Source organism: Amblyomma mixtum, chromosome 3 (genome assembly GCF_055824585.1).
Source record: "Amblyomma mixtum isolate Tamu chromosome 3, ASM5582458v1, whole genome shotgun sequence".
Lineage (NCBI taxonomy): Eukaryota > Metazoa > Arthropoda > Arachnida > Ixodida > Ixodidae > Amblyomma > Amblyomma mixtum.
This window is the reverse complement of record NC_143014.1, coordinates 106,396,100-106,419,419: the sequence shown is the minus strand read 5'-3', so window position 1 is coordinate 106,419,419 and position 23,320 is coordinate 106,396,100. Positions and strand designations below refer to the sequence as shown.

Here is a 23,320-nt window from a genome sequence, read left to right as displayed (position 1 = left end):
TAAAGGGCAACTCCGGCGATTTTTCAGCCATTTTTAGTTAATGGCTGTTTTGTGTTCCTAAGAACCTCCTGTAATGTGTACGATACAAGGTTTTCAAAAGCAACCGTAAAATAATTTTTAAACAGCAAAAAACGCAAAACTCGAAACCGAAACCGCAAAACCGAAACCGGGGAGGTGCCTTCGTGCGGTATAGACTGTGACGTCACGAGCGGGTTCGCCGCGCTGTGAAGTCCCCGAAGATATCACAACTACCCTGAGCCGCGCTGTCGACATGACTGAAAGCCCGGAGGACAGCTTTTCCGAGACCAGCGTGTCTTTAGAAGACGACTCATTCGACGATTTTGGACTGGACGAGTCGCCTTTTAGGTATGATCCACCATCGCGCGAGCCAGCTGAGTCACACCACATGCCGCGTCACCTGCAGCACGGAAACGGTCTGAACTCGGAGAAGTGATTACTTGAGTCATTTCTCGTGCATGCGTTTGTGACAGAGTCGTCAGAACAAAAGTTAATGAGATGCTCCCGGCGACAGCTGTTCGTGTGGCCAGTGCCGGCCGACCCAGCCTGATGAAAGAATCTGCTGCCGGAACGTTGCCGCTGTGCACAACGTCCTTACAGGGGCATGCATCCCCAACAGTCCTCTCTGCGAAGTTTTATCTCGACGGCGAGCTTTTGGAAGTGAGTTCACGCCAGCTACAGTTCTACAATCCAACATACCGCTTCTTCTTGACGGCCGCGCTTCGTTCAGCTCGCCGCTGCGATAGACGGTTGTACTAGAATAACGTTGACACAGAATATGCCTTCAAGCGCCAGTTGAACGAAGCCTTAGCGAGTTCAAAGATCTCTTTGAAGTATACGCTGTCTTCATAGCAATCTGGCGCGAAATGTTCCGAGCACAAGCTGGAATGCTTCCTCGGAGACCAGTTTACACGGCGGACAGCTCTCACCAACTTGTCGCGAAGGTTCTTATCGCTAGGAAACCTACGCTAGATCACGCCCGTTGTCACAGATCAAGAATTTGTGCACCCCACAGCACAACAGAAGTTGCCGTGACCCATCACTCTGGCGTACACATCATATCAGGCACGTTGAGATGGCGCGAAATTGCACAGGTGGTCGAAATAATTCCGGAGAGCTCCACTACGGACCGCTTTCTTCCTTTCTTCTTTCACTCCTCCCTTACGTCGCGGTTGGGGTGTCCATTACTGCGTCATTTACTTTCCTAAAAAACAATTTTCAGTTTTCGCGCCCAACCAGCTTGACACGCCGCCCCGCCAGTGACGTCACAGAACAGGGTGGCCTGTAGAAGTTGCTCGATCAGTGGGTGCCGCTCGCGTCGAGGAGCGCTTGTCTTCAAAATTCGTTTGCAGAAAAACTACGCCGGTTTCAGGTGCGAAATTTTACATGACGCATCAGACTATCATAAACAATACAGACTTAAAATTTCATTTCAATCGATGCACATGGCTCTAATTTAACATTCCACAGATCCCACTGCCGGAAGAGTTGCAAGTGACTGCACCTCATGTATATACCTGCGCTGAGTGTTTACGCTGGAAGTATCAAAAAGTGATCTCGATCAGCAACGGCAACCTAGAGCGTGCCCTCATCTTCTGCCTGGTGACATATTACATAAAATGCCTCAACTATCCACCGGCATTTTCCGCCATACTCATCCTGCTGCAGAATATTGCCCTGCCAGACACTTTGTAGTGCCACGTGGACTACTGACGAACCGACTTAAGAGCTTGTTCATGCTCTTGAAAAAGAATAATTTGTTCTAATTTCTTGGAAAGAAATGTGTTTCAATTATTCACTTTCTAATATGTTGAAGTATATTTTCTACATCTAAACTGAGCAAGTTTTTTTTTTAACCGCATTACACAAGTTGATGTAGCGTGACTTTTTGGGCTTGTTGGTACATAGTTCCAATACACTGTAGCGCAGCAAGAGACGAGAGACGAACACCACCAGCGCTAACTTCGAACAAATTTTATTCTCATGAAGCATCACATTTAAACGCCAGATAACAGTAATCACACGTGCGAACAGTATCAATTTCTTAGAAAAACGAGCTCTTTATCTGAGAGCGTGTTCCATTAGGCGCTCGTTCAACGCTCGCAACGTCAGAAACGGGCAAGGCGGATCGCTGGTTGACCACATTCTCGCATGCAAGTCGAAAACCTGTAAGCCTTTCTTTGATAAAGGTCTGGTAATAGGGAAAAACAGAGAAAGGATAACGCGCGAAATCATTGCAGCCGAAAAAATAAATAGGCCAGGATGCTCGTGTGTAAGCACACCTTCCAGTCTCCTCTCAGATAAAGAGCTCGTTTTTCTAAGAAATTGATACTGTTCGCACGTGTGATTACTGTTATCTGGCGTATAAATGCGATGCTTGAGGAGAATAAAATTTGTTGGAAGTTAGCGCTCGTGGTGTTCGTCTCTCGTCTCTTGTGTCCTCGTCTTTTGCTGCGCTACAGTGTATTGGAAGTTGATGTACTTATGCGAGTGTTGTCAGGCTTATAGCACTGTTAATGTTACAAGTTATTGGTCATGTCCTTCTGCATCTTTGTTAATAAAGTGACTGGAGGAGTCACAAAGGGCTTTTGTGCATATGATCTAGGCAAGTTGTGCTGAATTTGCTGATGTTATGTACCTGTGAAAGCTGTTAGGTATATGTATATCTCTGGTTGCTGTTTAGCCAAGATGTTTAAATCGATTGATTGTTGTTTGCGTTTGTATGTGGCCGCAAGTTTTAAAAGAACTTATTTTATCTGCACTGCTTGGACCACCTTTCTTGATCTCATATTGTACAGTCATTTTAATTTTTCTTTTAAGAAGTGTGGTAAAATGTGTGATCAAAATATTGCCTTCTCTGATATTTTTGCCATTCATATTTTTTGTCTGATATATCCCTTACACAATGTCAAGTTGACTTGGCACTTGGTCGTGAATAATAGAGCTTTTATTTTGTTCTTTTTGGTACTACAATTACAGTGCCTATTTTCTTATTTACATTGCAATAAGAGGGATATGCTGTAGCCAAGCTCTATTCGAAGCGAGACTTCATCTGAGCATGCTTTATTGAGTTGCTTGTTCAACGTGGTTCTGTTTCGCATGCCAACAGGAATACTGTAATATGGGCCCATATTTTAGTGCCTTGCATGCCCATTTATTGTGATTTTTTTTTGCAAAATCTTTGCAAAAATGGTGCCTTGAACATACCTGCATCTGTTACATTCCTTAGTTTTTCTTCAATGTAGACAATATTTGGGAAGTTTTGTTGTTTTGTATTTTTTCTAGTCTTGAAGATGTTGCAGTGAATCAAAATTTTGCCTCTCATATGCCGATGTTTGTCATTTTTCTCCTTTCTAAACCATTCTCTTGTTTGGCCAATTTTTGTTCCATTCAAATTGAAATCCAGCAGAGCTCTGTATTTCATCACCTTCAGCAAGTTGCAGCGACATTTTTGCCATTTTTAGGCCAGTCATTGTGGGTTACAAAGGTCACACATTTTGGAGCACGTAACCTATGGCTAGCTCAATGATGTATACCTTTGTAAAGTTTACAGCGCTAAAAAAGTCGCGTAACCTATGCGTAAAAAGAAGTAACCTTTACCATTTGTAACTTTTACAAAGGTTATAAGTGGAAAGGTTACATTCTGTAACCTTTAAATTATAGGTATACTTCAATGTGAAAATGTGCACCTTTACAAAGGTTACCCAAAGGTTACCGTGTTTAGAGTGTATGGCTGCCACCAGCATGTGGTTGTCTTTTCTTCTCCTGTCTAAATTGCCTCCCCTAACAACAACACGACATTGAAAATATAAACACATTCCCTTATAGGGGAATTCCCCTATAGAAGAATGGGGGGGGGGGGGGAGCATATATGCTCCCCTAGGGATTCAGACTGCTTGCTTCCTTCGCGAGTGCATGCGACCGTGAGTGCACGTGTCTTTAAATCAAGCCCCTTGTATTCTTCGTGCCTGCCTGTTCACATATACTAAATACGTTCACGAACGGCTGCTGTAGTGATCTCTCCCTGAATGCTTTTCCACAGATATTTTTTTCAGCACTGACCAGTGGGTAACATCTGAAGGAAACTAGTTCGCAGTTCATTGGCCGATGCTTACACGCTGAGGGAGAAATTACCAGTCCGAAGTCGGTACCCCTGTACTTTCGATCTCTAACCATGGCCATAATGAAGGCGGGACTGGGACTGGCGTATTGGAGAAGCTGCTCAAGACAGGCGTCAAAGCCAGATTCGCGAACGCTCTATTGTGCTTCTTGGTTTTCCTCAGACCGGCCCATGCATGATGCCAGTCGACGAGCACTGGCCACAGCTGATATTGATGAGGAGTCACATAGAAGGACAAGGAATAGGAGAACACAAAGGAGGAAAGAAAGAAAGAAAGAAAGAAAGAAAGAAAGAAAGAAAGAAAGAAAGAAAGAAAGAAAGAAAGAAAGAAAGAAAGAAAGAAAGACTCCTCATCAATATCAGCTGTGGCCAGTGCTCCTCGACTGGCACGCATGGGCCGATCTGAGGAAAACCAAGAAGCACAATAGAGCGATCGCGAATCTGGCTTTGACGCTTGTCTTGAGCAGCTTCTCCAATACGCTAGTCCTGTGTGTTTCCTCCTCTTGTGTACGTGTTCTTGTGCGCTTAAATTCATTTCAGTGAAAGAAAGAAAGAAAGAAAGAAAGAAAGAAAGAAAGAAAGAAAGAAAGAAAGAAAGAAAGAAAGAAAGAAAGAAAGAAAGAAAGAGGGAGGGAGGGAGATTGCTTTTTAGTTTCCGAACAAACGGAGTTCTGGCCTTGGCTTATTAGTTATCAGCGTTCTGTTACTCTCCTGGCATGCGTCGAATATTGTGATGCCAAACTCAACAGGAACGCGTTAAGGCTGAACTCCATGTACGCGAAAACTCACGCGAACGCGAACGCGACAGCGGCAAGCGACGAGCGGCACCGTCGCGCGAAGCGAAATACCCGTGTCGCTTGTCCTGTCGCTCGGATCTGCACTCACAGAAAATTTCGCTCGTCGCCCGGAAGTTGCCAACGCGATTAGCCAATAACAGCTAACCTGGCAGCGTACGTCACTACCGAGCCTCTTGCCGGCTCTGGCAAAGATGGCGCTGGCTCTGGCCGGAAGTCTTGCTTCACCACCGATTCGTCGTTGTCGCTACGCTGTGCCCCACGTTCAGGGCAAACTAAATGCTCACGAAGCTTTCGCTTTCTCTGAACTTGCGTCAACCACAAAATTTTAGCGATAAAACACCCCAAATTTTCAGATTGCTTGTGTTTACTGTGCTGCTAGGCTTAGCGAGTATGCGTCGTTTGAGGTCAGAGAGCGCGCGAGGTTCAAACAGGTGTGCGCCCCACGTTCAGGCAACATGGCGGCGCCCGTGACAATAACATAAAATGACATGCAATGACATACAATGACAAAGTTGTAAACACGTTTTAGTTGACATTTTTCTGCCCAAAATTGTAATCCTTGCAAATAATGTGACTCTTGTTATAAACGCAAACAGCTTTGCGCTGTATTATGCCAGCAACACTGATCGCCGTCTCCGTTTCGCGTTCGCGTTGTCGCTATGCATGGAGCTTGGCCGGGGGGCGAAGGAGCGACAGCCAGCCGTCGTCGCCGCGCCGCCTCGTCGCGTCGCTTACTTTTTCGCGTACATGGAGCTCAGTCTTTATTACTCTTCCAGCGCTATTTCATTATTGGGGGTCACAGAAATTTATTTCCTGCTTACAGTGCCACCTATATACAGCAAACAGAGACCGCACTTTCTAACAGTCCTTCTCTCGATTTATTTTCTGTCCCTCTCTATACCACTGGTAGCTATCGCCTGTGACGTCACAACTGATATACCTGGTTTGTTTATTGGTTGGTTTATTGGGATTTAATGTCCCAAAGCGACTCAGGCTATGAGGAACGCCGTAGTGAAGGGCTCCGGAATTTTCAACCACCTGGGGTTCTTTAACGTGCACTGACATCGCACAGTACACGGGCCTCTAGAATCTCGCCTCCATCGAAATTCAGCCGCCGCGAACGGGATCGAACTCGCCTTTCGGGCCATCATCAACTGATATTACTGGCAAGCAATACCACTCATCGACTGCTGTATTATAGGTGGGGTTGACGGATGGCAAAGAGGAAATAATGAATTGGGAAAATACTATGACAGCATTCGGTCCCAGCTTCCAACCCGCGAAGATGTGATTCACGTTCGCATTTTCACGGTAACCGATGTTTGCTACGTTAAGCGCGCCAATGGTGCGGTCAGGACTTTCGGTTTCATTGCAGCATCACGTAAGAAGCATGCCTCCGCAGTTTTTGGACCGTCGTTATCTCAAAGTATTTGAGAGAATCCCCTAAGGTGGAGTAGGTTTCAGTTTAGGGAGTAATTACTTATTAGCATCCACCTGAGGGCAGCCATACAACTACAGAAGGAAAGCTATATTGCTAATCTTAGAAAATTTATGGTTGCAGAAAATGATTTCTGTTCGGGCTCGAACCGGGGGTCACCGCATGCGCGGGGCGGTCGGTCTACCAGTTAAGATAACCGGGGCCTGCTAGCCACGCGGAATCCAGCACAGGGCTAGAAGGAAAGTTTTCTTCAACTACTAAGCTTCTGCGAAAGCTGCATAGCTTTTCTCTGTAGCCGTATGGCTGCCCATAGGTAGGTGCTGACGATCACTCACTTAACTGGATCTTCGTTAGCGCGACTTTATAGGGACCTAAAAGGAAGCCTTCACCCTCCCCATGGAGATTGTATTTTCCTTCGCCTCCACCCTATCCCCTTTTCAATTGACACACACTCATAACACTATTTATTTATTTAGTTCCACGTAACTTACCTGCGAAAGAATGTTGCGCGTGTAAAAATTGAAATAGTACTGGAAAAACAAGTTGAGACGATTTCGTAAAGTGATTGTTCTGCATGTGCACCGCTGTCTATGCTAGCAGTATTGGTCCCAGGTTTTTAGCTTGTATCTGTCAGACCTGTTCATACACTGCGCGCACAATTATGTATATGGCATTATCGCAGCTTTTTTGAGAGGGTGTTTCTTGGTTCCATACTAATTTAGCACTATCCATACTGCAACTGAGGGGTTTTTAACGTTATGTAGTGAGCTCGGTAAATAATCCTCATTAAAACCACCATCTTGGCAGCGCATACTTGCACACAGCCATTTAGGGTAATTCTGTCATTTTTTTTTAGGTTTCCAACGTCGAGTGCAGCTTCGGAGAAATTGTTACTTGATTGCACGATTATTACACTGCCTATTCGAGAAATTTAGGCGATTAACCGCGAGCAGCAATTTTTCACTGCCACAATCTGTGCATGCGCGCAATTGCGTACAGACCCACATGGCGCATTGAGCTGCACAGAGCTATGCTCAAACATATTTGTAAAACAGTCATCAGTTCCTTCTTTGCTGCTTTCGTTGTTTACAGAGAAAAAGAAAAACCTAAGGTGCGGCGGAAAATTATGTCCACAAGCTATTTCAGATCAGCCCGAGAACCATCTCACACGTAGGTTCTTGAGAAGAGGACAATGACTTAGCAGAACGTGATTATTAATGCAGGGATGCGCTTAACGGCTACATTTTCATCTCTATTTGTCCGCCCGTCCGCCCGTCCGCCCGCACAACCAGAAAACTGGACAAAATAAAACACACGCGGGAAGGCGCAGGCTTTGGGTGGGATTCTAACACACGTGCCCGTATGGGCAGTGGCAACGCGGCGCGCCGAGGCTGTTTGCGCTGACGCGAGCACACGACGCTGCTGCTCCTTTCACCTATCGCTGTCGTGACTGAAGGCAGAATGAAGAGGAAAGTGAACGGGCCTGTCGACTGGCGCCAGCTGGGCCACAATCACTGCTGCGTGCAGAAAGAGCAGAGTTGAAAGAGATGCGAGAGGAAGGATTGAAAGACCCGCATCGCCACGTCCGCCGAAACGACGTCGACGGCTGCTTCAGCAGCATATACCCTATCCTTCCCCCCTTTTCACTTGGCATACAGGCATGCGGGTAGTAGAAACTTATGCAAAGGGCACGTGCTCACGTAACAGCTGGCAATTAGAGGGACATGAAACGCAACAGCGCTGCTGAAAACGCGCTAATTTCGTACGCAGCGAAAGCGCCAGGAGGAAAGCAAAGGTTTATATAAAATACGCCATACGAGAGATAAAGTTTTTTGCGCTTATAAAAGTTCATTATTCTACGAGATGAATAAAGAGAGAGACTCCTTGAAAACTTTGGAGATTTTTATACGCCTAGAACTTGCAGGCGGAGTGTCTTCGCGATCTCAGTGATTGAGTTCGAGCAAGCGTTCGCAGCGTTCGCGCTAGTTTTTGCATAAGCTGGCATAAAATGTCTGTAATTATGCTTGTGCCAACGCTATTGTCCTCGCTGCATCCGCCAGACCGACCTCACCTGGAGCGCGGGACGCTATTGGAAAGTCAATGAAATTGAAAACAAATACTTGCGCAGAGACGCTCTGTAATGATTCATTCTATTTTCAGTTTCATTAGGCCGAGACCTCAATGTGACGAAAGCAACAGCAGGTAGGAAAGCGAACGGCCAATCACAGACACAGCAAGCCTGTACCACTGCGCCGCCGCTAACTAGCCGTCGCATCCGGCCGAGTCACACGGACCACGCTGCGCCAGTTCGTCGCACAAACGACGCCCAGTGTATCTGCCCAGACTGAATTAGCGGCGATAAAGCTCGTCTGGCGTGTCGAACGTGTCTTCGTGCTTAGTAATTCGTGGTCGTCGGCGTCGGTCCGCCAGTGTGACACGAGTTCGAGACGCGTTTATGCAAGTGAATGGCATCAAGCTCACGACGGGCGTGACGTATACACTAACACTCATAAGTCAATGGCAAAAGCGACCAATGACAGAGGACCAAATGGAATGGAAAGGAAATGGACTGTTACAGATGATACGGCCCCAGATGAGCCCTCGAAGCAGTGTCGTACACGCTACGTCATCGCTGCTGCCACGTGAGCGCTTATGACGTAACGAGGACTGCATTAAGTTTTCTTTAGTGACAACCTTCCTAGTGTTGTTCCTTGTGTATGCATGAGACCAAAACATTGAACACCAGACATGCATTCGTGCAGTGGGGTAATCTAGGCAAGCTCGGATTAGACCGCAGTATTTTGGCACTTCTACCCACATAGGCACTTCTACCCACATAGGCATAGGTCGGCGGACTCACTCATAAGTTGACTCACTCATAAGTAGACTCACTCAGGCTCATTTCAGGCCATGATCTTAGTCGTTAGTGAGTCCGGACTCGCACTCAGATCATGATCCGAGTTGTTGGACTTCTGTATTGCGGCTTCCAGCCGTGAAAGAGCTGAGCATTTCGTCTCACCTGCATATATAGGAGTCCCAGTTTCGTGTTGAGCTCAGCGCTGTCGGGATTGTTCCTGGGAACAAGACAGAAACGAATACTGGTCAGTCGTCCTAGTATAGCTTTTCGTTCAATGAATGGCCGCAGTACTAGTTTTGACTCTTACTGGCTTTCAGTGGTGCACGCCCTATTTCTTTTACTTTTTTTTTAAAAACAATCCTCACTGACATGTCCCCGAAATTCTTCCAGCTTCAAAAAATTCATGAGCTCATAGCACAGACACTTTTGAGGTCGTAAAGATACGCTGATACTTGCAAGTTAATTGACTTCGGGCATGCTCTGCACAGTGTGGCGAAATACAGGGCGTTCAAAATTAAGCTTTACAGATTTCTTCAAATTTGGCACTGAGCGGTGAGTGAATTAAATACACCTGTGCCCATAAGTTATGCGACCACGAGGACACAAAGTGTGATAACAATTAATTAACTCTTTAGTTGCTTGAGTAAACGAGCATGTTTATAATGGAAACTAAGAGGCAGTCGTATTCCGCAATTCCATTTTGTAGAATTCTCCTAGCATGAGTGTGTTCCAAGATATTCACGTCTAAATTTTATTCTAGATCCACGTAAGTGAGCATGCAAGGCGCTGAGGATCGGCGCGAAACTCCTACCGGCGTTACGCGGCGTTTCGCCTGCCAACGGCGAGAGTGATCGGTGAAGCCATGGAGGGTGAAGCTGATATCGGTTTCCCTTTCACTTCCGGCAATCGAAATGGAAGCCCGAGGCAGCAGCTGCATCACTCTAGGGAGGAGTTTCGCGTCGACTGCCACTAACTTGCTTTCGAAGTTACGCGAAATTAGTGGAAACTTTGGGGAAAATATCTCCGAAACACGCTGCTCTATAAGAATTCTGCCAAATAGAGTAGTATATAAATGCGAGCGCCTCTATGTTTTCAGTATAAATATTCACGCCAGCCACACAGTCTAAAACGTTAAGTGACCATTACCATGTCACTTAAATTGTGTGCCCTCCCAGCCGCTTAACTTATGTGCAGAGGTCGATTTCACTCACCACTCATTGCTTAATTTTAAGAAATCTTTAAAGCTTTGAAGTACTTGTATTTGGGCGTGTTGGTTCATAGCTTTTCAGGAGGACACAGGGGCTCAATGAAAGACACGGACATAGAAGTAGACAGGGACGAGCGCTCAGGCTTTATTGGACCTAGACCGTTAAATACCTTCGCTTTACCCAAGCGCCACTGTGCGAATCACAAGCACGTGGGTACCAGATAACACCAAAAGAAATCCAAAGGTAGGCGATTACAGAAATCTATCTAAGAAAACCATTTCAGATCGGCGAAGTATCACAGATGAATCACTGATGCAGTTATCTCCTTTTTTTCTGATGAAATAGGCTTCCACCAGTTCCCGTTCAATCTGATCGCGGCTTCTCAACAATACTCTACAGTCCGATAAGCGGGGAAAACAGGCGACCTTAGTCTTCTTAGTGCATTCTTGGCAATGGTCCGGGAGATGGGAGCCTGTCTTCTTTAAAGAGTTCTTATGCTCCAGAAGGCGCTGGTTGAGGCAACGTCCAAAGCGCTCGTCCCTGTCTACTTCTATGTCCGTGTCTTTTATTGCGCCCCTGTGTCCTCCTGAAAACTTTAAAGCTTTATTTTAAACACAGGCCTGTATATTGGTGTAGCAATACCACAGAATATTTCGCATGCGTAAAAGCCAGTGTTATTCCCATGGCCCATTATCTACATGGCCAGCAGGAGTAGAGATAAGGAGCCCAGGAACTTTTTTTTTTTTTTTTGCTGCTCGCTCCGTGCCTGCGCAGTTCATTTGCTGCTCAGAACAGCAAGTCTTATTCTTTGCGAGTTCAAAGGCTCCTCCTTTGTGAACGTGAACAATAGCTCAAATCCTTATGTCCCGTACAGAAACACAGGAAAACAACCCAAAGATAACAGTCAGAGAAACGTGAGAAACGTGGGTGTTTGGCTTTTCACTCAAATGATTGCATAAAGTTCGCGTATAGACGCGCCGACAACAGCCTGTGCCGAGAAAAAAATTCCTGGCGGTGTAGCATTGCTAAGTACCAAATATTGTGCGAAAGCAGTTTTTTGCAGGTGGACACCACCGCCACGTGCCTGAAAGCGCATTGAGGTGTTCACTGACCCTGGGAGCCAGTTATGCGTCTTTCCTTTCCACAAAACCAGCGGAGAATACAACATTGTCAGCGCCAACGCCAATGAACCCATCGAACACCGGCGGCCTATTGCTCCAGTGCCGCGTTTCCGCCGAAACGTTGTCAACGCAAACGCAAGCAGTGCACATTTTTCTGACACTGACGCCACGTAGCTCAAAGCATGATTGAGGTGTCCACTGACCCAGGGAGCCAGTTATGTGCATTTCCTTCCCTTTCGTGACTTTTTCGCCCAGATGGAAGGTGGTGAAGAAGACGATGTGCAATGCACAGCGCGAGAGTGTGTGGCAGTTTAACCCGAGGTGTGATCGGCTGCGGAGATATGCAGTGGCCAGCGAAGCTGATCTGTTCGCGCCGCCGTGGGTTCGAATCCCAGTCGCGGCAATATTTTATGTGTGCAGGCATATCTGAGAGTCTTTAGACAGACATCGGCTTTTTCAGTATTGATAGTGAAGTACTGTTTTCGCACTAAAAAGAAACAACCCCGCTTTTCAAAACTAGTAAAGTCGGATAGGCGATGCGTATCGCGTTTTATTTCGGTTGAGCCGGAATTTCTTGACTCGTAGCTATAAGCTCATAGGCAACAATGAGAGAAAACGCCCTAGAAATTTTACGTGCCGCAGCCGCACAGATAGGGCTTCGCAATAACTTCGACCGCTTCAGATTCTTTAACATGCCCCAAAATCTTATTACACGAGCTTTTTTTGCCTAAACGCTACCGCCGCGGCCGGGTTCGAATTCGATGCGCCGCGCCCTGTGGCCGAAAGCGATAGCCACTGAACAATCGGGGCGGGTCGCGTTTGGTTGTGTGCGCTTTGTTGTCGTCTGGTAGCGGTTAAGTTATGGTTGTTTCCGGATGTCAGGCAGCCAACCGTGAACTGCGGAAGGGCGTGGCCGCCGGGTAGGAAGCAGACGTATAAGCTCGGCGGAAATTCACCACCAGGAGGTTGCAGATTAGACTTTCTCACGCGCATTTTGCGCACTGCGCTGTGAGAGCAGCAGTTAACGCATGGCTCATAAGTTCGTCCATAGGCGCCTCTCTGGTGTCTTTGGAACACACGTACACCCAAAGTCGAAACTTTACGGCACCCAGTAAAGCTTGAAGCTGACAGGAGTTCTCGGACAAGACTCGCGTTTCTTCATAAATTTTTGACACCGAGTGCAGCCGGCTTTCGTGCGCCCTGCGTGGTGTGTATGCGCGTTGGGGGTGAAAAAGAGGGTTCAGGGAAAATTAGCGGCCCTTAATGCGCTCTTTAATTACCCGCAAAGAGCTGAGGGCAGTGCTTCGCATGGAAGTAGGGACAATCCGAAGCTTTTGACAGCGCTTTCCACGAGCCACGTTTCCTGCGCGTCTTGCGAATGACGAGTGATGGGTGCTAAAAGTGCCATCCATGTCTTGCGACAAACCTTCAAGAATAGCGACCGCGCATTCCTTACGATACGAGGGCATGCTTCGAAGAATGAAAGGAAAATGTGCCATCGCTCCTGCAGTGTGCACTGCGTAGACTTCGAGCAGCAAAACTCTGTGCTAGCAAGAGAAAGGCAGTCTGCAATTCTGCCGTGCTTCTGTCTCAATCCATGCAATCAAGAAAGTAAGTGCAGAAAGCTTTCAAAAAGAAAACAAAAATATGGAGGGAAAGAAAAGTCGAGTACTGGACATGAATTATATTTGATAAAAAGAGAATGGCTTGGTGCGACATCTCCGCATGTCTAATACAAAGAAAAAAAAACATTGGCATTTCCAGCGAGTCAGCCGTCTGGACTTGCGCCGTTTGGTAAGAGCGTAAGCACTTACTCAACGGCCTTTCGGAAGACGTTGATGGCCGACTTCATGTCGTCGTTGGCGATGTGCAACTCTCCGAGAGCGATGAAGGTCTCGTCGCGTGAACTCTGCTGCAGAGCTTCCGAAAAGCGCTGCCTTGCCTAAGTGTGCAAGAAAACCGAAAAAAAAAAGAGCAAAGGAAGGAACAATAGCAGTTTTATGTTTGCTTATACATTCTTAATGCGATAGCATTAAAAGCCGCATCGGAAAAACAGTGTGTTGTAAGTCATAAAATTGATCGAGTTTCTCAATACTGAGGGAAAGCTGGCGCCACCGTCTATGCTAGTTACTTAAAGAGCCGTATACATCCACCGCGGGAATGCTGGGAAGACGAGGTTTCTTATCTGGCTCAGCCAGTGTCGTGTCGAAAACGTGGATTCTGTCTCTGAATCTCCAGCTGCGGCACTGTGCGCCGCGGTGCTCTCCTCAGCGCAGAGATAAAGTAATTTTAATAGCGCGGTTCTCACTTCAATAAATTTAATATGAGTGTTAGGCTGCTATGGAAACTTTCACAGCATTTCTTCGAGGTTTGCCGCGAGAAGAGTCGTATTGTTACGGCTGAATGCACGTTTCATGCCCGGCAGTATAGTCGAACCAAGTACGAAACCTCGCCTTCAAGTCATTCCTGCGCTTCTTCATGGTGGATTAAGTGCATGGAGAAAGTACAGTGCCGCCTGCTAGGTAATACTGGGAAAGTCTATAATAAAGTTCACCCACCGACTGGAGGGAAGCGACGTCACTAAGCCGGAAATGATGTCACTTTCGGTAAGACGTCTACATCTTATCATGATATCACATTGCCAACACCTAAGGTGATTAGATGTCCTGGTGATTTTTTATTTGATCCCACTTGATATAACGTTGCATATATCAAGAACATTAAAGCACATTTACCTGTTCGTAATCCTTGAGCTTCGTATAGCAGAGTCCAAGGTAGTGTAGTATGTCCTACATTCGTTGAAGAAGAAAAAGAAAACAAGAGAAATGCAGTGAAATACATTCATTGTTCTGTTCTGGACCACATTCTACCGATATCAGACAGGAGAACGGCTTGCTTGAGGCAATGCAGGAAAAGAAAAGACAAACATGTCCCGTTCTAACAGAGCTAAAAAAAAAAAAAACAGAGAAAAACCGTAACGCTGGCTCGCGTAGATGGTATGAAGTAGTCAATTGACGTGGCGCTACGCGAACTACTCGATGGTCCAGTTATTGAGTAGGCAGTGTGCTGACCAGTTGTTTCGCTGCTTTCGCTCTCTGAATATAAGGTTAAAAGCGAGAGGTTATTGTGCTGTTACGTCAATTTCATCCGTGTTTAGAAATTAAAACTATAGACAATTGATTAACATAGGATCCTGCATGATGGAAAATAAGTGCGCCAGAAGTAAATATATTCACCCAACATTTCCCCTTCATTTTAATACATTCTTCGTAAATATCAGCCGCTGCCTTGTGTCGTCCCAGTAGAAACCTGTAAAAGTAGTGCGGGTACAACTGTGATGTATGCACTTGATATTTTGCAGATGTTAGACCTTTTCCAAGGTCTCCAAAAAATGAAGCAGTACGGTCGCTGAGTATTTTAAATATGGTGCGGATTTTGTTTCTGCGCTGCAAAACTTTGCCATTCACAACTCAATCGTTTGTTCGTATTTTATGCTGCTCGGCTTCTCCACAGTGCGTACACGACTGCATGCAGTCGTGACATAAGAAGTGTTTTCACTGTCAATAAACACTCAGATATGTACTCGAATTTCGAACGTGGAAACTGGAGCAGTCGAGGCCGACCGCTTGGTGCGGTCAGCGGATTTCCTCGAGTGTGCCCTCAAAAAATAAAAATAAAAAAACAGCTATAATATTATCGTAACTACACAGAAATAGAGAGAGTTAGCATAACGGAGATGCACTAGCTAGACGTATACCGGATTACCGGACACCTCCTGCGCACGCGCAGTGGCCTCACCTAACCTCACCTGGCCTCACCTAACCTTTGCCACTGCGCGTGCGCAGGAGGCGTCCGGTAATCCGGTATTCTCCACTAGGCTAAATCCCTCGGATGCATTTCTTCACGTCTAAACGTAGGCTTACACCGGGGCGTGCTGCTTGGAACAACAGGGGTACAATGTGGGACAATCCGTGCACTCCACAAAACCCACATCGACTTGCACACACAGACAGCCCATGCAGGAACTCCTAACAACGGCACTGCCATGCGACTACAAAGAAAGGTTACACTGCGTCCTCAAAATTGTTGATTAGATTATTTCCTTGTTGTTTCCTCATGGGGGATTCACTTAACGCACTAGACTGACAAGGAAGTATTTAGTTGGAGAGAGCGGTAAACGATGCCTCGGTTTCCGACAGAGCGTTCGCTCGTTTGTAATCCGCTAGATGTTCCTCGTGACCGCGCGCACTTTAACACGAGTAGGGTGTCCTCTTTTTAAGTTCCAGATGCAACTGGGCCGACTGCACCGAGAAGGAGCAGCGCCGGCGCAATGGAAACGTCCCTCGACTGATCTTTGCCATGCAATTCACTGTGCGGGAGGCAAATATACGCACAGTCTGCAGGGAGACTTTATTAATACGCGTCTGCTTCCCCGCGTGGTGGCAGAACTGCTGTTTGGCTTTTAAGCTTGATTATTCGGCCGAAACTGTGCCCATAGAGGCCGCTCTGCCTTCCCAAGAACAAATTCACAATTGTCACTAGTGAGCATAGGAAGAATCGCAGCAAGACTCCTCCTGCCTCGAGCTGCGGCGTCGTGGACTTGGGACAAAAGGGCGCGGCGCAGCTTGAGACGACTCGTTACTTCCTCGCAGTGCTGCAGAGGGGACGTGGACAAGAGAGATTTAGCATACCAGCGACGTACCAGCGGAAACGTATACAGGTTTTAATACGCCTGTTGCGCACGCGCAGTGGTCCTCCGGCCACGTGCTTGCCACTGCGCATGCCCAGCTTCTGTACGCAAAACCAGTACATGTCCCCGCCAGTACGTCTCAGGTGTGCTAAACCTCTCTATTGTTTCCTCCCGGTTTCGCGGAATTATCCACTCCTACCCCCAAGCCGCCTGATCCCCAGTGCTTCAGTATCGGCTGTGACCCTGTGTCGAAAGGAGGGACGAGAGAGAATTCAAACAAGCATCCTTTACCGCGAACACTGACACGGTAAACACGCACATCGTGGCAAACTTCACTCGCGCTTATCGTGCTGTCTGAAAGACAAGTTCATTGAATGGAGTGGAAATTTCCCCGATGACCGACTGTTGTCGCCAACATCATGGATGTCGGCTCCTCGGAGAATGCGCACAGTGTGAGGTGTGTTCTTACAGAGATCTGGCCACTTGCTTCAGGATCGAGGGGTCCCCGTTGAGAAGAGCGCACGACTGGAAGACTTCGAGCGATTCGCTGATGTTTCCTTCGTGGCGGAGTATCAGAGCTGCGCGTGATAAAGATGCCGCGTCACACTGAGAGACGCTTTTACGCACTCTGGAAGTGCGGGGGCTTCAACTATACACGGCAGGACGCGCGCGTGCACAGCTTATCAGACGCACTCTAAGCACGAATTAACCTATATATAGGAGGGAAAATGGAGTAAGCTGTACTTTAGCGCACTTCCTTTTAGGGGCGGGCGTAGATTTCCAAGCCCTGGGGTAAGTTTACGTTACTAAAAATGCGGAATACTTACGGTTGGCAACGGAAACAAATTCCCTCTTCAAAACATGCGAAGTTCTAGCAGTTACCAGGATTTTAACCGCGGTTTCAGTCTCCTCTATTTGCTGACCTCAAGACCTCCGGTGCCGCATTCAAAAGCCTCTTCCCATTGCTAACTGCGTCAAGTTACTCTGTTTTGCGCTGGGAATACGCCTTCGTTGCCAAAAGTAAGCATTACGTATATCCAGTGATGGAAATCTACTGCGGGACTTGGGCGCAGCATACCCTTCCCCTAAAAGGGAGTGCACTACAGGACAGCTTACTCCCCTTTAACTCTCATCAGGCTAAGTTGTGTTTAGAGTGCACGAAAGGAAGGTGGCAAACTATTGCACTTGAGAATAAAAAAAAAACAAAAACACAGGCACTGTGCACAGCGTTCGTTTCATATTTTTACCGTTCCAAGACAGCAATCAGCATATGACAGCTATAGTCAGCAAAACTCAACAAGAATAAGGAAACTGTCGAAAAGCACGTGCAGAAAGTTCTCCTTTGGAGGACGGACGTAACAAAGCCTAGGGCGGTGCGTACAGAACGACGGTTCCATGTAATACTCTTTAGAATATGGCCGGAACGGTGTTCCAGATACTCGTGTGTGAAACTGTTCCGCACAGAACTTTTTATTTGCACCGGTACATTGTTTTGCATGTTTCATTGATTCTGTACCTGGAACACAGTTTCACTTACTTAAGGAGGACTTTCTTTTAAAGTTCCACTTAAGTCAACTTACTATAGACCAAAGTGTACCTTGTATGTAGAGAGCATATTCGCAGTATCCCTTCGTCTCAGCTAGCATTTCTTTAATGAGTGCCTTGCAGATGTCAAACTCCCGTCGGACGAAGTGCATGTGGATGAGCCAGTTCTTGCGGTCTATGGACTGGTGTTCCGGAGCTGCAAGAAAGAAAGAAAAGTTAAAGCGCAGAAAAGCGCCTGCTGCCCCGTCTACAACACCGCTTGCTAGAAGTGATGACGCCATTGTAGAAACAATTCAACAGTGTGCATGTCTTGGCTTGTCACAAGGTGCCTCCCAAAGAGGGACGGCGGGTAACCGTAAAAAGGATCCTGCACGTCTACCCTCTGAAAGGGCGGAAGTTGACTGCATGGCTGCATCTACTATTTCTTTGGCCGCGCAAAACTTGTTCGCGCGTCCCAGGAATGCAGCACACTCTGTCTGCGCCTGCATTCGCACCTGAACCTGCATCGACTGCATTCGGTTTATATCGATAGGGTGACACAGAACTATGTGCTAGCCTTTTGGAAGCACCTCCTTACACCATACCAATAGTGTGCGTGGCGAGGAGGACGAGGTTGTGAGGAAAAGAAAGGCGCGGTAAATGCCCCATTCAGGATGTTGCAGGGAAGGCAGCAGTGGACGGCATGGTCCCAGCTATGGCCTCGACGTAACAAAACAATGTTAGTAGCTGGCTCTGCTTCGCCACCTGCATGATGTGGTGTAGCGCATATATATCGCTGCACAACACCTCACTTTCCAAAGATGGCGCCACCACAGACTACCCAAGCTAGCTAGACACGCTCGTTGACTTATCTTCATGTTTCATATACTTATGCTAAGTATGATGAAGAGGCTTTTCGCAGTCGAGAGAAAAATAAGAGAACGTAAGGCGTGAATTAGCCATTGGTTCCGACAAAACAACTTGTTTTAAACCCTATGTCTCCTTCTTGGAGGGAACAACAACTAATTTTGTAAATTCACAAACATTCACCCAATAAATCATTGGGGAAGAAAAACATAACCAATAAAGGATTGCGGAAAGGAAAACAAAGCCAATTAAGGATTAGGGAAATAAGATAAATCACCTCGATTAACACTGTACAAATATTTACACTCTCCACTGTCGAGATTTCATAGTATTACCCTTTCCTCCCGCGAGTTTGGTGAACACTCTCGCTTTCGCACGGATCCGGCTTGTTGCAGCCTCGAAGAGCTAATCTGGTAATCACAGTTTCAAGGAAATCTATTCCGGTGCCGTCACTCACAAACTGTCTGCATGCACTATATACGGATGGACACATACTCTAGTAAAACATTTCTATCGCGTGTCCATTCCATGAACATGTCATCTGGTGATTGACTTGTGCTAGCGAATGGCCATTTTTCATGTCTGCAGCTAGCGGGGCACTGTCTTGTCAACCGCGCTTTAGGCCATCAAAGAGGGCCGCCCTTGACATTCTACGCTTTGAGCGGTGGAGCCGCAGATATGATGCGATTGTAGCCGAAGAGCTGCGCGATTTCCGACGTTTTGCGACAGAACGACTCATCAGTGTCGCCGCAAACCCTTTGCGACAGACTTCCAACGAGTTGGTCGCATTTCCGCACCGTCGGCGCGATCGTTGCGAATGGCCCAGCCGTCAACCATTAGGATTTCAAGGAAGGCTGGCTGCTCGTAATTGCTTAGCTGTTAACGAGCGCAGAAAACCCTAAAATGTTTTATCGAGCTTAAAAGTGCACGGCAGCTCAACAGAATTACTGACGATTATAAAATAGACGCACAGTGTGTGTGGCACTTTATTTCACCAAAGCATTTCTTGCCTGTGAAGAGCCGCTCGCGCCTCACCGACTGAAATCGTTAGCATGTGAAATAGCGGCTGCGATTTTCGTCGCAATGGGCCGCATTTTTTCGTGTGCTACCATGTGTACCAACCTCTATGATGACTCGTCGCCGCCCTCGTGCACGTGCACAAGGAGGTACGACTCCCGGAGGGGACCTAAACCAAGGTCGTTGACCCTTCCCGAATTCTCGGAATCCTCCGCTCTCCGGCTTTCCCTCACCCCCTTTCCCTGCTGTCATGCGGAGGGCAAGAAAAAGAACTGAGCGGGCTTTTTTTTTTTTTTAACAAAGAAGCTTCACTGAAGTGGTAACTGACTCTGCCTGAATTTCTCCAGCAGCTAATATTTCAGTGTTCTTGTGTTCGTGCCTCCCCAGGTAGCAGCGAGCATTCGAGTAATGTCATAAATTTTTAAGGAACGAAACAGCGCAACTAAAACGAAGGACCAAGAAAAAGAGAGACAGGAACACGCGCTGGTCCTGCGAACACGCGCTTGGTCCTTCGTTTTAGTTGCGCTGTTTCGTTCCTTAAATATGCAATGCCAACTCGCCAACTATGCTATGTTGCTACAAGTCATAAATTTGTTGTGCAAGTTGCAGTAACATGTTGCATTAGAACGTTAGGCGGTAATGCCAAAATTCACAAATAAAATTATATATTGCGTGGTAAACGTTAGTTTAACGTTGGACTAAACATTATTCTGCAGTAAACGTATTTTAATGTCAAACTATAATACATTACAAATTTTAATTTTATTACAATTTTCAAATCATAACCATAAATGACACAGTGGCTTTGGCATTCGGCTGCTGATCCCAAGATCGCGGATTCGAACCCGTCCGCGGTGGCCGTATTTCGATGGAGACGAAATTTTTACAAATTTTAATGTTATTGTAATGTTCATAGCAGCTGAATCAGCAGCCGAATGCCAAAGCCACTGAGCCACCGCGGCGGGTTATTTTACGGCTATGATTTGATTAAAATTTGTAATGTTGTATTATAGTTACCATTTTATCGTTGTATATGCAAAAATCCGGAGCCCTTCGCTATGGCGTCCCTATAGCCTGGGTATCTTCGAGACGTTAAATTAGTTCATAGTATTTGATGTGAAGGTGTAGGTTGCGCAACCACGGGACGAACCACGAAGAAAGACACAGAGACACACACAAGCGCTTGTGTGTGTCTCTGTGTCTTTCTTCGTGGTTCGTCCCGTGGTTGCACGACCTACACCTTCACAACATCATGTACCAACTATAGGCCCAACCCAAGTTTTATTGTAGTTCATAGTATACTGGGGTTTAACGTCCCAAAGCGACTCAGGCTACCAGGGACACCGTAGTGAAGGGCTCCGGAAGTTGTGACCGATTGGGGGTGCACTGACATCGTACAGTACACGGGCCTCTAGAATTTAGCCTCCATCGAAATTCTGCCTCCGCGGCTGGGATCGAACCCGCCTCTTTCAGGTCAGCAACCGAGCGCCGTAACCACTGAGCCTCCGCGGCGGACTCGGGACGTTAAATCTTCACAATCCAATCCATATAACCATAAAACAACATTGCCATCACTTTCATGCATTGTGTCAAATAACTTTTTCCATTGCTTCTGCAATAATGATGTATTTCAACTAGCATAGTTTACATTTAAGCATCTGAGATTATTCCAGCCATATATCGCATGCACAACCCAAAAATTTCGTTTTAAACTTTGCATGCTGCCCATTCATTACTATCACGTATGGCACCTTTCACGACGGGCATGTATACGCTTGAAGCCACGGTATTCCTTAGAAGGTGAGTGCGTGAGTTGCTTCAATAGAAAAAAAAATGGAGTGCGAGTTGCATGTATTTGTTGTCGTGCATTGTATGCGTCTCGTCCTCGTTTCCCGTCCCTTGATTCTTGCTGAGTGTTGATTGAAGTTGCGGCGAGTCACCACTGACGGGTCTGATTTGAAGGGTTACGTTACCATTTTAGCGAAAGTTGCACACTTGTTGTTAAAATGCTTAATTGAAGTTAAGAAAATGCTATTCCAAAGTTCATTTGTACTATGTTTTACAAGCGTTAGAAAAAAAAAGGAAATTACGAACACTGCATTAACGTTGTACCAAAACAAAAAAGTGACATTGTTTTAACGTTTCGGTTCTACCTGGGTCAGTTATTATTCTGTTCGCATTTAATTTGACGCTGTAGGTGCATCAACATTCCCTTCTTTCGTTTCAGAGCTCGCTTTCATTAAAACCCTGATTCAGAATACCAGGCTGCCGACGCTCATTAAACTTCTCTCATACGCCATCCACGATCACTGGTTCCTTCCCACCACCACAACCGCACATTTCCCACAGGTCACCTGGGCTTGTGTAGGTGCATAGTTGCTTAGAGCACACGCACGGTGTTTCAGCTTCGTTATCGCTCATGTTGCGGGAATGTGACTAAAGCACGTGGCGCATTTACAGACAGAAGCGCGAGTCGTGGGAGCCGTTCAGCGCGCGAGATATGCATAATCGATGCCTAGTAGAGTAAAATTCTAGCCCATGAGAAAAGCCCTCCGCATGGATATGATCGTGTTTATCGGATGACGAAAAATAGCATAGAAAGAATGTCAGACATCATGGTGAGCGCAATTACTTTTCAAGCACAGTAATTTTTGTCTAAATTGGAGGAAAAGGGCGAAAATTTCTTCAAGAGGGCCTTTATTGTGTTTTTGTTGACTGTAAATGATGGTGTGATATTACTATGCCTTATTCCGTGGTCATATATTCGCCCAGGTTTCACTTCATCACGCGCCAAATAGCGCGTGATGAAGCGTGAATTTGCGTACCCATGAAGTAAATGCACATGAGCTCTTGAAATATAGGAGAGGAGAGTCACCAACGGGTCTCTTAAATTGGCGTAGGCGGACAAACACTGTGCGGACGCAACGCTTCAGTCGAAGCAATCATGCCTCGCGTATGAGTCTGGGTGCAGCGGGTGCGCATATATTCATGGCACCCACCTTTCTTTGCCCGAGAACGCACCGAACTGAGCTCCTGCTCGCTGTCCCTCGGCGTCGACTTGGAGCCATCGCCTTTTGCGACAGACGCACCGCTGGTCCCCGGAACAGGCTGCTTCTCGGCGTTAGCCATCGTAAACCCCGACGTCGCTTCGGTTGACTGGGGAAGCTTTGAACGCGTCGCCTAGCAACGAACCGACCGCGCGCCGAACACCGAGGATATATCGGCTTCTCTCCTTTGCGTTATAATTGTACACTGAGGTTCACTAAAAAATCAATGCCTTCGCTTTAATGCAGTTGAGTTGCTGTTTGCTGCCGATGGTTGCGGTACCCCGAAGGATCCCTCGCGTCGGCTTTGTGAGGATGTTTCACTTCCCTCCTGTGCTGGATCGAATGCATTTCTCTGGCGCGAGATTCGCCTGGCATTGTCAGATATTTTTCATAATGCGGTTTGGATCATTCATATATGGCCAACAGACCGGCGGAAACAGCAAGGCGTATGAAAGGTGTCGCCTTGGGGTGCGGTTTTCAAGCGCCTTTGAAACAGCGCGCCCGAAGCTTAGATTCACATCGAATGCCTTGTGACAAAATGCCAATTTCCTCCTTTTTTATTTGGTAACTCAGTAATAGCAAACAAATATATTAGTTATTAAGCCTCTGCGCACGC

At 46.7% G+C, this 23,320-nt stretch overlaps 1 protein-coding gene across 1 annotated transcript in view; it reads right to left on the bottom strand.

Moving 5' to 3' along the window:
• BBS4 (Bardet-Biedl syndrome 4) overlaps positions 1–22,808 on the bottom strand; it is a 33,668-nt gene extending 10,860 nt beyond the window's left edge. Inside the window, exons 1-7 of the mRNA XM_089580552.1 lie at positions 22,657–22,808; positions 17,847–17,990; positions 16,719–16,827; positions 14,796–14,868; positions 14,295–14,348; positions 13,374–13,501; positions 9,393–9,447 (exon numbers count right to left, since the gene is read on the bottom strand). Coding sequence (XP_089436678.1) covers positions 9,393–9,447; positions 13,374–13,501; positions 14,295–14,348; positions 14,796–14,868; positions 16,719–16,827; positions 17,847–17,990; positions 22,657–22,786 — 693 coding nt within the window. The 5' untranslated portion in view covers positions 22,787–22,808. The remainder of the gene's footprint in view (positions 1–9,392; positions 9,448–13,373; positions 13,502–14,294; positions 14,349–14,795; positions 14,869–16,718; positions 16,828–17,846; positions 17,991–22,656) is intronic.
• Between the last annotated feature and the right edge of the window lie 512 nt (positions 22,809–23,320).